The sequence below is a fragment of the Gymnogyps californianus genome, chromosome 14, assembly GCF_018139145.2.
Source record: "Gymnogyps californianus isolate 813 chromosome 14, ASM1813914v2, whole genome shotgun sequence".
NCBI lineage: Eukaryota > Metazoa > Chordata > Aves > Accipitriformes > Cathartidae > Gymnogyps > Gymnogyps californianus.
The window spans coordinates 4,731,568-4,746,732 of record NC_059484.1 but is presented as its reverse complement, the minus strand read 5'-3'; the positions used below and the strand labels follow the sequence as shown (position 1 = coordinate 4,746,732).

General features: G+C 40.2%; 1 protein-coding gene across 3 annotated transcripts in view; it reads right to left on the bottom strand.

Moving 5' to 3' along the window:
- SLIT3 (slit guidance ligand 3) overlaps nt 1–15,165 on the bottom strand; it is a 537,095-nt gene that overhangs the window by 42,094 nt on the left and 479,836 nt on the right. For all 3 annotated transcript variants that reach the window (XM_050905039.1, XM_050905038.1, XM_050905037.1), the window contains exons 29-30: nt 13,769–13,908; nt 456–549 (exon numbers count right to left, since the gene is read on the bottom strand). In XM_050905039.1, the coding sequence (XP_050760996.1) occupies nt 456–549; nt 13,769–13,908 (234 nt within the window). The remainder of the gene's footprint in view (nt 1–455; nt 550–13,768; nt 13,909–15,165) is intronic.

Below are 15,165 nucleotides of genomic sequence, written 5' to 3'. Positions count from 1 at the left end.
TTTCCCTTCTCAGTAGTTAGAATGGGGACTGGATTTTAAACACCGAGCCAGCACGGGCTGAGAGCTGACTTACATCTGTTAAGGCTCCTGTTATGCTGCTTGAATTGATGGATGCTCTAAGGAACACATAAGGAAACTGTCCTTAGTTTCTGATGCAGGATAAGATACTTTGCAGTAACGGTTCCAGAAGTACTCCTTTTGCCATGCTCTATTCCAGAATAATTTCTCTGCTCTGGGGGTACAACCATTATTTTCAAGTAAACCACAGAAAGCTAGAGAAGTATGTATGGTTGCATTAAAATTAAAATGTGACATGGTCTGAAGGATATATAGTCTTGTGCTATTTGCATTTAATTTTGATGATTTTGACCCCAAATTCATTGCTAGTTCAACCCTAGTCAAGCCAATGGATGGATCTGCCCAGTGTGTGGAGACCAACATACACACACGCTTACCTGGTTCCTTTGTCAAGGGGAAGACATTTGGACTCATGTTGGCACGGATTTAGATCAGGAACACAGTGGTTAATCACATCATCACACAGCTCACCTGAGGCAAAAGAAAAGCAATAAAGCTGTAACACAACTTGGATAATCCTGAAGCAGCTCCAGCCACGATGTTCAGGGATGGCAAATCTCCCTAAATGGAGACAGCTCAGTAGTTCAGCAGGAAGCGACAATATTGCTTGTGAGAGCACATGAGACTTCATTAAATTGGGCTCCGTTGACCTATACTGACTGTACTGTTTCTATCACGTGAATTTGAAAGGCTGGTATAAAAAGTACTGACATATAAACTCCACTTGAAGACAGACTAAGGATCAAATGGGCAGTTCCTGACCCAGAACCTCCTATATCAAAGCAAGAAAGTGACACAAAAGCAAAGTTGCTCATTAGACCATAACATTTTCACACTGAAACATATTTTAGCCGTAGTTAATACTCTACCAAAGAAGCTGATTGGACATCATTCTGGAAAAGAACAACAACCCACAAACCCTCCCCCCGCCCCCCAACCTCTGCAACTCTCAATAATAGGAACCAGCTTTAGGACTGCATGCAATTATAAAACATTCACTATTTATAAGAAAAGTACTAGCTCTATTGTGCTCACAGGAGATGATGTCTTTTCAGAAAAAAAATCCATCACGTATAAGCTCAGCTCAGCTGTTTCTAGGTATGGTGTGTTACATGCCATGCACCTCCCTGGATTTGTATAAATTTTAATAATTAATAGTTCTAGAATGTTCAAACCCAGACAGTTTATTTAAATACCACCCTTCTCTGAGTCCTAAATTATTAGGTCACACTTCAGTACCCCAGGATTTGAGATCCAGCCAAAGACCACAGAAATCTTTGCCTTCCCAAGAAACCAACAGAAACCTACCCCACACCTCCCAAAGCCTTGCAGGAAAAGCAAAGGTCAGGTACTCTCAACATGGAAACCCCCAAAAGCTCCAGTCCCAAAGTCCCCTACGCAGCTATATCAGAAGACCACATCTGCAGGGTTTCAAGGTTATGCATACTTTGTGTGCCTATACATGATACATACCATCACATGAGCAACAAGCCACGTGGACAGTGTGGGAAAAAAGATAACATGGGAGGCACTGGTGGGCTGGCAATGTTTTAGCAGTATGTTCATGAAGCTGCAGCTCCACCTGTCTTGGGAGAAACTCCATTTTCAAAAATCCTGACATTTCTAACTCTAGTGGCTACTGAGAAACACTTGAAAACACAAGCCAAGCAAACTACAAAGATCAAAATTCAGATGGAAAATGCACATCAGAACCGTCCATCTTTTATCAGTCTTGTGATCTGGCAGGGATGACTGAGAGCACAATTTTGAGGATGACTCTGGTGGTGACAGGTATGGTTTAAGTTGCTAACACCCCCAGCTCGCTCCTTCAGGTTATTTCTCCCACATCTCCAGCCTCCCTACAGTACAAGCTACATAGCTCTTTATTTGACTCTTCATATTAGAATGGAAGTATAATACCTATTTGCAAAAATTACTAGATTTTTTTTTTTGTTTCAAACATGGAACATCTAATATATCTGCTTTTGAGAGTTGTCAAGCATAAGTGAGAAAGTGGAGCAAGAATACAAGCCCTGGAGCCACGAGAGAGGGTACTACCAGCATAAACCCTGTACTCATGTGCCATACATACCGTCATGACCTTTAGTGGGCTGGGTTTGGCAATACCGGAAAAGTCTGGCATGGCAATCTGCAGTGGACAGTTTATTGTTCATAGTATTAGTTAAAAGACAACCAGTTCCATCTGGAGCCAAGGAATCCCAGGAAGCCACCACTTTTAGATACTACCAAGTCTTTTTACAGCCCCCTGGACAAATCTTGGGCAAATGTAATGAATGTATCCAGCTCAAGAAGGGCGACATGCCAATGAAATTGAGTGCTGCAAATCCATGGGAACCAGGGAAACAGATCATTCACTGGACTTGAGGTTTGCCATTGTACTTTGTTACTCCTCAAAAGCAACTAGAGACGTTCGAGTCTTACAAATATGAACATAGCTGTCATTGGGGACAGCTATTAACACATTTTTGAGGTGGCAGAACTGGAGATAGGTCTGCTTACTAAGCAATCTCCAAATCCACAGCCCACCAACCCTCCCAAATACTAACAAGCAAAGCGACTCCCTTGGCCTTTGGGCAGCAGGAACATGAGCAGGTCAGAACTTGCTACGATGCCTGGACAACTGCCAGTTCGTCGTCTTGGTATTCCTCATGTCCCTTGTGTGCTACGAATCTTATGTGAAAATAAACAGGAAAAAAAAGTAACTGGCTGGTGACATTAGAAGAACTCAATGATCTAAAGCTGGAAATATTTTTGGAAGACCATTTAATAACTGAATATAGTGTGGATAGATGCCTTCAACTATCCTTTCACTAAAAATGGTCAATACATACTTTTGAAGTTTCTATTTCTTTTTGTTGTTGTTTTGAAGAAAAGGAAACAGGCTTTAAAAAAATAAGAAAGAGTTTCATAAACTCGCAAAGGAAATCATAATTCTTCTTAAAGTATTCTTCTCAACAGTCTTGACAAGTGCTTAGAGATCCAGTGAAAATCTCCCCAAATGTCAAATATTATGACTCACTGTGTCATTCTGAAGGCACCACAATCAAAATGTAGGAGAATTCTAGGCTAGGTACCAAACATAGCATCCAAAAAAATTTATCATTTTTCATGCAAAACTTGGAACATTTAAGGATCCTTCCTGTTATTTTTCCCATCTATCACTCATTAGGGAGCTCGCTTGGGAATGCCTTGCAACTAGAGCAGCTTCATCTCAGGAAGAAAATTCTTCTTGATACATTATTTCAGGCTCCACCGCTGTTCACTAGATGTTGCAGAAAGCATGCCAGGGAATAAAACACTTTCTGAAAAGCAAACCCAAGGCACCAGCTACACAAAGACTTTCTCATATTTTATTCACTCAGAAAATATCTGGGCCAAAAAATCTGCCCCCAGACCTGGGAGTGCAGTATTCATTGGCCGCTTTAATGTCAGTATCAGAGGAAAAATCTGATCCTGTTTTTTTGGAGTGACACAGGGCTGCTTCTCTGTGCAGCAATTAAAGGTCTAGTCCAAATTTCTCATTGGATAGCTATGTGAACCTAAAAACAAACTGGACATTAATCTTAGGCCAACTTCTAGCAGCACTGATTCTCTTTGTGGAAGACATTTGATCATGCTAAAACAACAGAGAACTTCAGTGTAATGCTTTCCCAAATGTAGAAAACAATCCAAACTCCCCATTCTCCTCTCTCCTATGTATTCCCAAATAAGAGCTCCAATTTGGGTACACAAGGGTTTCTGAAGTGCTTATATAAAAGACAGGAAAATGACAACTATATTTCTTTTCTACTCAGTTAAGCATTTTTTTAATCCCAAATAATGTTTTTTGTTTCATCAAGGCACACTTACTCTCTTTCATCAAAGCCAAACAGAATAGATCAACATGCAATGCATCCCAATGAAGAACACGTTAAGACTATGTCAGATTTACAAGAGGAAAACCACTTATGCCATCAGATTTTACTTTTCGTAGTAGCCGGAGGCATTAGGACAATAATGTTCTGTGGTCTGTAGAACTGAGGTATGATATGAAGAGGGTACCTTTATAAAGATAGGCACATCCTCAGCTGTGTGGGCACTGCATTTCTTAAGGCCGGTGGTAATGTGCTGGTAATTAGTGCTTGTTTAGGAGAAGGAAGCATTAGACAGATGAAGGAAGCAGTCTGATCTGCCACAAAACCTGCAACTTTCAGACGGGAACCACGTTGTACTGACAGGTGGAACACTAACAGGTGGCTCTCCCATTGCTGCTGTCTCATGCATTTAAAAAAAAAAAAATTAAAAAGAGAGAGAAAAAAAAAATCCCGAAACAATAGAAAAGGTATTCTGCCCCTTTGAAACTACTTCCCTTGTCCCCTTCACCAGCATTGCTTGTTGCTTTTAAAAAAAGCACAGCAAAACATTTTTTTGTCTCATGCAACATTCTCCTGGTCTTATTTTTTCAGCAAGATCATGAATTTCATGGGGCTTTCCACATTCACTTTTCACAGAGCTCACTGCTTATGAAAAGCTGCCAAGAAACATGCTTAGGCTTTTCTGTAGCCTTCCACACGTCTCAGAACGAAGCCAAAACAACAATAGAGCAATAAAGACGACTTTTACACACAGTTTAATCATCATCTTTCTTTTTTCCGTTCTGTGCTGTCACGAGAGCTATTTATTTCAGGCCACATTAGACTTTTAGAACGAGGATCCAAGCTACGCTATTTCTCCTTAACCAGTAGAAGAGAGTTTGGATGCAGTAATAGTATTTTACTTATTTATCTGTAACTAAAACTGCAGTTCTGAAATGACAATCTAGACCACCAATTTGCAACCAATGAGTCTGATGATTGTTCCTGTGTTTCATAAGTCAGTTGGGTGATACTTTGTTCTCTCATTCAGAGTATTCATGAAATAATTGATAAAGCAACATAGAAAATATTCTCATCTTTAATGTGAGAGAAGCTTTTGTAAGGCCTGGAAGACTAAAAGCAAAAATGCTGTCAAGAATTTCACAATATTACTTGAGAAAAGGAAAGTGCTTACAGTGAAGAAAGGATGAAGAAAGCCTGGCCTTTATCCACAGAGAAAACTTTTACAGGCTGCACAGGGAGAAGATAAATATTTGAGTGGTTAAATAGTATGTTGCAATTTTCTGGACTTTGCCAGGTAAGTCAGAATGGAACTCTTCTCTTTACTGCTAATAAAAAATACTGTACTGTTTTTCTCATAAGAGATTACTCATTTTATATCTAATAACTTGTATCGGAAGAAATGTGTTTTGTATTTTGTTTTCCCCTTCTCTCTTTTCAGTTATTAAAAAGAAGTCAGTGCCAATTGGAAATTTCAGGAGAACACGGAACCTAAAAATGGTTGAGTGGAACAGACAGAGGATGTTCCTCCAAGAAAATAATTCAGTTAGGAATGTTGTTGATGTTTGATGAAAAAGATTTGAGGCTCATCTTAGAAAATAAAAAAAATGAATTTTTTACTTCCAAATTGTTTCAACTTGTAATGAAGAAAGGAGAAACTTGGTGAAAATCCTTCAGTAGCAAATGCACTCGGCTGCCATGTTAGATACCAAAACACAAAAGAAATTACCTGGAAGGCACTGTAGCAAAATCCTCTTTCTGCATTATTCATGAAGTTTGCTCTTGCTTGACAAACACTGCCCACAGTACTCAGTAGGCAAAGAACTAAAAGTTACTTTATGCTTTTTATTCTGTGTTAATGCTTTAAAAACTCATATCTGAGTTTTCACGTATCAGGTTTTGGCCTACTAAGTGGGAACCTGAAGTTAGACTCCACATTGAGATTCCCCAAGTGGCTTGTTTTTCAGAATTAAGGGGCAATTATCTCTAATCTTGAGGTTAAACAAAGGGATAACTGATTAAACAACAAGATCTGGGTAGAGAAATAATGATCCTTTCACTAATTCTGAATCTTGAAAAAGGAATATGTTCCAGTTCTATGCACTGCCAAAGTACAAAAAATCATATTCAACATCACAAATGCCACAACACCACAGTATGTAAAACATTAACTAAACCAGACCAATTTCCAGTGCTCTTACGAGGTGGTAACCTGCATATAGCATTATCCCTCAGAACCACTGTGTCTGGAATAGATCCTAATTTTGCTGGACCCCCTACATTTTTGAGCCATATTATTTCATATGGATGTTTTCCAATTATGTGATTTGTCTGGAATCTATTAGGGATCAGTTCAGTTATTCACACAATCTAGTGCATCCAGTCACATCTGAGATGCCATGCATTTTCTGAGACTTCCTTTCAGGGCGGGCAGATAGGACACCAGACACACTGTAGACTAATGCCGGTCTGAATGGGGGGATGGGGAATGGGGGTTGCGGTCCGTTCAATACACTTTGTCTCTGCCACTCCTTCCTCCTCACGCCGTTCCCCGGCTCTAGCATGGGCTCCCTCCCATGGGATACAGTCCTTCATGAACTTTTCCAACGTCGTTCCTTCTCACAGGCTGCAGTTCTTCAGGAACTGCTCCAGCATGGGTCCTTTCCATGGGATACAGTTCTTCAGGAACAGACTGAAGGGACACAGGTCCTACCAGAAAACCTGCTCCTACATGGGCTCCTCTCCATAGGCTGCAGCTCCTGCCAGGAGCCTGCTCCTTGCGTGGGCTCTCCGTGGGCTGCAGCTTCTTTCAGGGCATATCCGCCGGCTCTGGCATGGGGTTCTCCACAGGCTGCAGTGTGGGTATCTGCTCTGACGTGGTCTTTCATGGGCTGTAGCGGGACAACCTGCTTCACTGTGGTCTCCTCCATGGGCTGCAGGGGAATTTCTGGTCCAGCACCTGGAGCACGTCTTCCCCCTTCTTCTTCACTTCACTTGGCATTTGCATAGTTGCTTCTCTCACATTTTTTCATCAGTGTTGCTGATGGACTCAGCTTTGGGCAGTGGCAGGTCTGACAGGGGAGCAGCTCCTGATCTCTTCTCACAGAAGCCACCCTTACAGCCCCCCTGCTACCAAAACCTTGCCACGTAAACCCAATAGGGTCTTTGAACCAACAGAGGTCTTCGAAGAATACTCGATATGCAGAAAGATTTACTTATTTCCTACCGGCAGTTCTAACACGGCCATCACTGTGGTGTCGGAGTGCTGAATACACTGACTGTCCATAGGCGGTCCCTGCTCCCCCCAGCTTTATTAACTGTGCAGTATGCACCACCTGCCAGTAAGCAGGTAAGTAATGGGCTTGTGGTTAACTTCTAATCCTTTGATGTGTTTCTTCACAGACTGGATTTAATGAATCATGAATCCCTTCTGTGGATGACATTCACTCCATCCATCCTTTAAGACAGTAGTAGTTGAGATTACATTTTCTTAGAGATATACTGTGGTCCTGATGAACAAAGAGAAATTCTCCAGTGTATCTCGTTCCCCAAACATGATGCATTACATTTTACAAGTGGGAATCTGACCAGAAGAAATCCTGGAGCTGAGAGCTCCAACATGACAGAACACCCATACTGAGACTAAAGACAGGCTGCAGAACTGCCAGTTACTGTGCTATTTCCTTCTCCAGTCCCAGTACAATGAGATAAAGTCCAATCTGATAGCAATGACATGTGGTTCTCTTAATAAAACAGGGCTGGTGGGCCTAGGCTCTTGAACAAAGCTAAAAACTTCCAGCTCTTCCAGCACTTCTCATTCATAGTCATACAAGTGGGAAATGTGGGTGCCTTTTTATTTTTTGCACAGAAAGCAAACACACTTCACATTTGCCAAGTAACTAAAACTGAGAAACTTCCATGTAAGGCAGAACTCCTTCAAATAAAAGGAAGAAACTACACCAAACTTTGTCCCCAATTTTCTCTGTTTGTCTTGAGGAAATTATGGCTAAAGTTCCAAAGTTTTAGAAGAGGCTGATAGTTAAGTACTTGTTTAAGCCTTCAGCGTTTATTAGGCAGTCCAGATCCTCGTGGAACCACAAGGCTAAACCACGCTATCTAAAAAATTCCTGTTCCTGTATCAAACACGTAGTTAAAAACTTGCAAGGGGGAAAAAACAACCTATAGCGCAATGATCCACTTCAGCTTCACTCAGCTGTCACTGGTGCCCATCTCAGGGATTGTTGCAAATCAGCCTCACAATGATTAGTGATGGGAAACGGGCTGGAGAGCTCCAGCAAAGAGTGTCAGCCACAAGTCGCCACACAACTTCTTCCAGAGTTGTTTGGCTTGACTAAGTGCTTGGCTTTAGCCATGCAACATTACCACACTCAGATATGCCAGAAACAGGGACCATAATCACTAACAGTGAATAGCGTTCTGTCTAAAAGTAGCATAACTGCAACAATCTCAGATACCATCTACCACAGGACACCACAAGGTCCCCTAAGGTAAAATAGATCTTAGCCTTCTCTTCCAAACACATAAAACCAGAAATAGTTTCTAGCTTTTTTTTTTTTTTGAGATATTTTTTTTCTGTGATACAAACTGCTTGCAGCTTTTTCCCAGGGAAACAAACTATTTTAAAACACTTGCTCCCCCCTCTCCCCGCCATGGGATGCCATGTATTTTAGAAAACACCTATTTTCAGTAGTAGAAGCCACTAATTTTTTTTAGGTTTCAGAACAAAGAGGTGTGGCTATTTGCTGAGGCTTTTTAGGATCCTTAGCAAAAACTGAAATATTTCCTGGTTTTTTTGTGTGTAAGCACTACACATTTCTGCTTCTGGCTAAAATCAAACAGATAGGAGGAAGGAAAAGTCACAGCAAACAAACTAACCAAATAAACTAGCAAGTAAAGCATAAAACCATTCAAAGTACATAGTACGTGTTTGCTACAGCCCATTTGGTCCTTTATGTATGTTTGGACACCTCTTCAAATGAAAGCACAGAGGACAGTGAGACTGAGGAGGGGATCTCTTTTTGGAGATATGAAATTCTATATTTGAATCCAGAACTATAAGCAAAACAGTGACGGCTCTCAAGAAGGTCTATGACAGTAGTGAATAGAAAAAAGGAATGGAAGGGAAAAAATGTATGAATTTTGTCCTACATTTCTAAACCACACAGCTAGGGAGACAGCGGAATGTTTATATTGACAGCTAGAAATAAGCCATGTTAAAGCCAAGAAAAAAATTAGAAAAATACAAAAAAGAAAAGAACCAGGGTGACTGATCTAATTCATAGCTTCCTCTTTCAATGTTCCTATGTATGCTTCTTCTTGAAGAGGAGGAAAGTCTACAAAACTGTAAGGAGGAGCTGTAATCCATTAAGGGGTCCAACCAGGTTACAAACCAGCCCACAGACTGCTCAGGCTTTACAGCTCGCTGGACTTTGGGTACACCATTATCCTGGAGGAAGTATATGTTTATAATTTAGCTTTAGTATTAAAATAACCAGTTGGGGAGAGAAAAAATAAGACATCAGCTGACAATAAAAGCCATCAGGACTCTGCTACACAGAATGAGCATTGGTTTGGTTATGTACATACAGGCAACAAACTTTGAAAATATTGACTTTAAGAATGGTGAGGAAACCTGGTGGTGCAGGTAAGGGCTTGAATCTTTTCTATGGCAATCAGCTATCTGCCTACCCTCCCTCTCAGTTTTGTCTTCTTTAACTTATGTTTACCTATTTCATAGAATCCATTTCTATTTGTACATTGTTTTAAAGTTATTAGATGGAAAGGAACTAAGAAGGAGGTTATTGTGTGAGTGTGGGTTGTTTTTTGGCGTGTTTTTTTTGTTTTTTTTTTAATGGAAGTGAAATGGGGCTGGAGTGTGGGAAATTCCTTCCCTCAGCAGTCACTTAACAAATTGGCCATTTTTCATCTACTTTGCGTGGGGGAAAAGACTGTCAAAGAATTTTAAAGGAAAACACTGCAAAAAGGTATTAATTGAAGAAAGATCTTTGGCCTTCATTATTCCAACCAATGAAAGCAAAATTTATGCATCATTATTTGGGATACTGTTTCCTAAAAAGGCTATAACAAGTAAAACTAGACAGACAGAAGATAAAGCAGGAAAATACTAAGGTATGGAAAAAACCAAACCCTGGATACTGCAACTCTGTCAATAGTCAACATTTCCAACACATGCATTTTTAATTTGCATTTCATTTAGGAACATAAGATTTACTATCATGATTTAACCATTAGTCAACTAAACCAAGGGGGATCCTAAATATTTCTTACAGAACAACACACATACACGCTTTTGGATCTTCTTCCTCCCTGTATTCAGACTATTCTTTGTATTACAACATACTTTTATTTCATACATGCAGTATTTACTGCAATATCATTGCAGTCTTACCAGTATTATGGCAGCCAAGACCACAAGAGTGATGAGGGATTCAGACTACCTATTTCACAGCACAACCAGAGCCTGCCTGCCTCTACAGTCGAGAAAAGAAGGAATCTGCAATAGCTGAGCTGGGCATCTATAACCAACAGCCTGAATGGTACTCAAAACATCACAGACTATCAGTACAGAAACATTGAGTCTGATCTCCAGTGTAACATAGACCACTCTTGAATTAACTTGTGTTTTAACCACAGCATCTGCTGAGAAATCCAGTTTGCACCTAGAATCAACAACTCTTGTGTAATTACATTAATAAAAATGTATGGTCTGGATTTGTTCAGCCACAAAGGCCAGCCAATGAACCTTTTAAAGAAATTTCTATTCTCCATACAAGTATTTGTAGGAAAAAAAGGGGGGGGGGGGGCAAAAAAAAAAAAGCTTGCTCTGTCTGCCTACTCTTTGTTAAGCCAAATAAGATTTTTCTTGAGATCTTCACGATCTGTTCTCAATCCCTCAATGTTTTTTTTATGTTTCACTTCTAATCCTCTTTCCCATCTCTCAACTTGCTCCTTGAATTCTGAACAGCAGAACTAAGTATAGTATTTGGGCACAACACAAAGAGATATTACCTACATTTTCTGTCCTACTGGATACACCCTGCCTATGGATATCACTGCCCTTTTAGGCAAAGCACCACATTGAGAGCTCATTGTCCCCCAGAGTACTTCACAGAAAAACTACTTCCCTGGAAAGTACCCTCCATCATCCGTTCTTTGTTCATATAAATATAGACAAAATCCATACACTTGGCAACTCCAAAGCACACACAGTTTGCTAACACAATGTTTAGCACAGTCAGCACCTGAGAGGGAGTCAGGTACTTCAATGCACAATTCTGAGCACAGGAATAAGTATTCCTGACTCCTCCAGTGACCCGCTTTCTCTCTGAAATGTTAGCATTCAGTATTCTTAGCATATTCAACACAATATAAAAAAGTCATCTGCACCAACTTTTTTTTTTTTTTTTTTTAATAGCTACTGCTATAGTAGCTTCAGGTATTGCTTCAGTATAAAAAGGTTTCTTTAAAGAGAACATACACAGAGATGCCCTGGATGTCACAGGAGACTTCACTCAAACTCTTTGGTGAATAGACCCCTCTCTTTTCAGGTCAGGCACACAAATCGTTTCAAAGTGCTTCTTCATGACTTGCCTATGTGCTTCCATGGCATTTCCTTAGCTGCTGTTCATTCAGTCAAGCAACTTCAGATGATGTCCAATTTCTTGTGTTTGGATTCAACTCTTCGAGGACCCTCAAAACCATGGCTCAGATTTGCTTGGCTTGTATGTAACTTTTCTCTGGCTGATGGCTTCAACTCTTCCAGCCATTTTATGCTGTTCCCTGCCTTTCTGCTCTGAGAGGGCCAGGTGTACCTCTGAGGGATATTTCAGCTGAGCCAGCTGCATTGCAGTGAGTCCTTCCAGGTCACTGATCAGGTTTGATGAAATATCCCCCTCCAAAATGGAGGTAAAGCAGGTTAAGGCAATTTTTTTAATCACAGTTCACTAAACTCTTCCTATTTTTAAGCAACACGAACTATTGTAACCCTTCAGATTTCTAACTTAAGCAACACCCCTATTTTTGAAACCTTTTTCACTTATGATTCATATTATATTTTCCAGAAGTATTTCCTGCTCTTCTTCAAAAATTCAGTTTGTTTCAACTGTAGTCAAAGCTATTGCCTGCATTGTGATAGCAAATGCTTATTGTGTGGCATATACAATTGTGTGTATCCCACGTTGCAAGACTGGGATCTAGTATTTGACAAACTCTTGCTAATAACCATAAGCACAGCACAGACAATATTCAGGTAAAAAAAAAAAAAGCTGGAAGTTGATTAAAAATATTTCAAAACTGATTCTGAAGTATCATATCAGTTCTCTGGCCTCCATCCAGACTGCCATTTGAGAAGAAATCCCAATCTAGTTCTTTCCTACCTTTTTTGTCTGCAAAAAAAAATAATCTGCAATATGCCTGTGAAAAGGAAAGCACATTTGCATATATACTGAATTCAGTTCCGTACTAGATAGGTCTTTTCTTGGCTGGGCAAATATATTTCCTCTTGTAAATGTAAAGACTCTGCCTCCTTGTATAGAGTTTTGTTTGAAACCACCCAAGAATAGCTCACATAAATAGTGCACAAGTAAGCACAATGGGCTCAATATCCTACAAGCAAAACTCTTTACTCTGCTAAGCTGAAGTTTTTCAGTTTTTGGCAGAAAGATCATTTTAGAACTCCAATAAATGTACATTCAAGTCACAAGGCTTTTCTCAGCTAAAGATTTACATGGGCCTCCTTTGTATCAGCCACAAAAGTATTTTAAGAGTTTGGAAATTCTAGAAGCTTTCCTCCTGCCTTACTCAGCCACTCAAGCTTGATCCTCATTAAATCCCCTGACATGTAATATATTCCAGTGTACAAGAAGCCCTTCATTACTTCTCCATGCTTAGAAGGTAATAAACCCATTTCAAAGGATGGAAGTAGGAACTATTGCAGGTGTTTCCTTACCACTCCATGCCGAGCCAGGAAGGCCGTGCTAACGCAGTTCGAATGAGTCACTGGTATGCCCCAGTAATGACTTGAGAAAAAGCATTTTTAGATTCCAGTTAGGAGGGTTTCTGCTCCTGCAGAAGGTTTAGGAAGGAATTTATCTGAAATGCAGGATGGGCGCTGGAGATACTAATTCCATTTCTACCTCACTTACCAACTTCTGTCACTGTGGCCTTGGCAGGTGACTGCACATCTGCTGAGCTGGGCTAACTGCCATGGGTGCACACTGAAGACTACAACTGAGCCTACAGTTTCTTACACAGCCTTTGCTTCTTCACTTGTGAAATGGAGATAATGAATTTAAACAGCACATTGTCAGGCTCATTTTACTTAATAAATGCAGACCTCTGAGATCTCAGGTGAAAGCCATGCCCCAAAAGCTGTTTTCCTACCATAATTTAAACAGGAACTATTTATTTTCCAAGATTCAGAACAGATGTATATCAAACTCAGCTCAGTACTGGGCATATTTCTGAAATACATTTAGAGAATGTGCGTGCAGAAGTACAGATTTCTCTGACAGCCTAAACTTCACTATTTTTGAAAGCATTTTACAATGAGACATCAGTGTTTTGACTCAGAAAAGTGGCCATGTTTGTGAGCACGTGTACTGCAACATAAATGTCTTAAAAATAAGACATCCAGGTTGCTTTAAAATGGGACTAGATTCTTGGTTAACTATACGCTCATGGACAAAGTAAACATGCATTTGGACCCTTCTCTTCAGGCACTGAAGGGACTCCTCATGGATTCCTGTTCTTCTTTAGTTGTGGCCCTTTCTTACCTGTGTAATTAGGAGGGCAGAGACAGACATAGTTGTTGATCCCATCCACACATGTAGAGTTATTCTCGCAGTCATTATCTTCGCAGTCATCTGGGTTTATTTCACACCTCTCCCCCTCATACCCAAGGAGACAAGAACAGCTTTGGAGAAAGAAAAAAATTAATACAAGTTAGCATGGATCTGAAGGGGCAGGAGGTTTGAGGTATAAAACTGAAATCAGAACATATAAAAGTGAGTTGCTGGAGCCAAATTCACTGCTGCTGTGAAGTACAGAGCACTTTAACCCTATATGTTTGGTGAAGGATGCAGTCTGATGGTTCATGGGGTCATGTAATTAGTTACGTGAGACATAAAAGCATCAGCAGGAGACAGCCTCTGTCATGCTTTCCTTTGCTTTCTTTGTTGATAACTGTAGCCCTGAATTGAAGTAACCAACTCCAGGGCAGGAGAGTAAACACTTGTCACCGTATTCAAATCCTTGGCTTCTCTGTTAATGATTTTGTGAGTATGTGGATACTTGCCTACTGAGGACTGCACAATCATAGAGCAACTTGGCAGCTTTTAGATAGCTCGCTTTCTTTAAAGAAGAAGGGCTTGAATTTACAGACATGAACGTTTTCTTCTTATTACTACTTTGTCACTTGTCCAAACAAGAAATGGTTGGGAATGATTGCTTTTACAAGTGCAGTAAGGTTTCAGTACTTCTGCAGCTCCTCCAACATCTATTTGTAGAAGAGCTGATGATGTCTAGATAATTCAACTAAAAAACAAACAAACAATGTTACAGCTAGTAATGGTTCCGTGAGGATGTGGACATTATTGAAGAATAAGTGCACTGAATATTTTATCTCACAAGATTGTGATGTATGGTCCCTAGAGGGAGTGTAAGAAACTAAGTGGTTGAAGAATGACTTGAATTCTTTTTCATTCTCCGTTTCCTCTCTAGATCTAGAAGTTATGGTTGCTAAGAGAACCTTTATATTTTAAACTAGCTGTAAGTGATGAAGAGGTGGAGGCCACAGTTCCCTAAAAGAGAGTCTAAAAACATGTGCTAAGTGCTCCAGTTATTTCAGTGGCTTCTAAGAAGCCAGCAGTGATATTTGAAGCATCAGTTTTGAAGTGTCAGTATTGCTGGTTCACTAGTCACAGAAAGTGTGTGTGGAAGGGAAGGGTTGTTTCGAGTCCCAGTCCAAACTACACATTCACTCAGCTGTTCATTTCCTTTCCCATGCAAGTTCTGGTGGCAGAAAAGGAACTGAACAAATGTAAAGCACTACTGATTGATGAGGATGAAAAACAGAAAGCACCAGAGCAGTCAACACTAATTGCCATCCACTACTTTCTGAAACCAGGAGAATTTCCAATGCAGAGGTAGCTGCAGGGTACTTTTTTTCAGC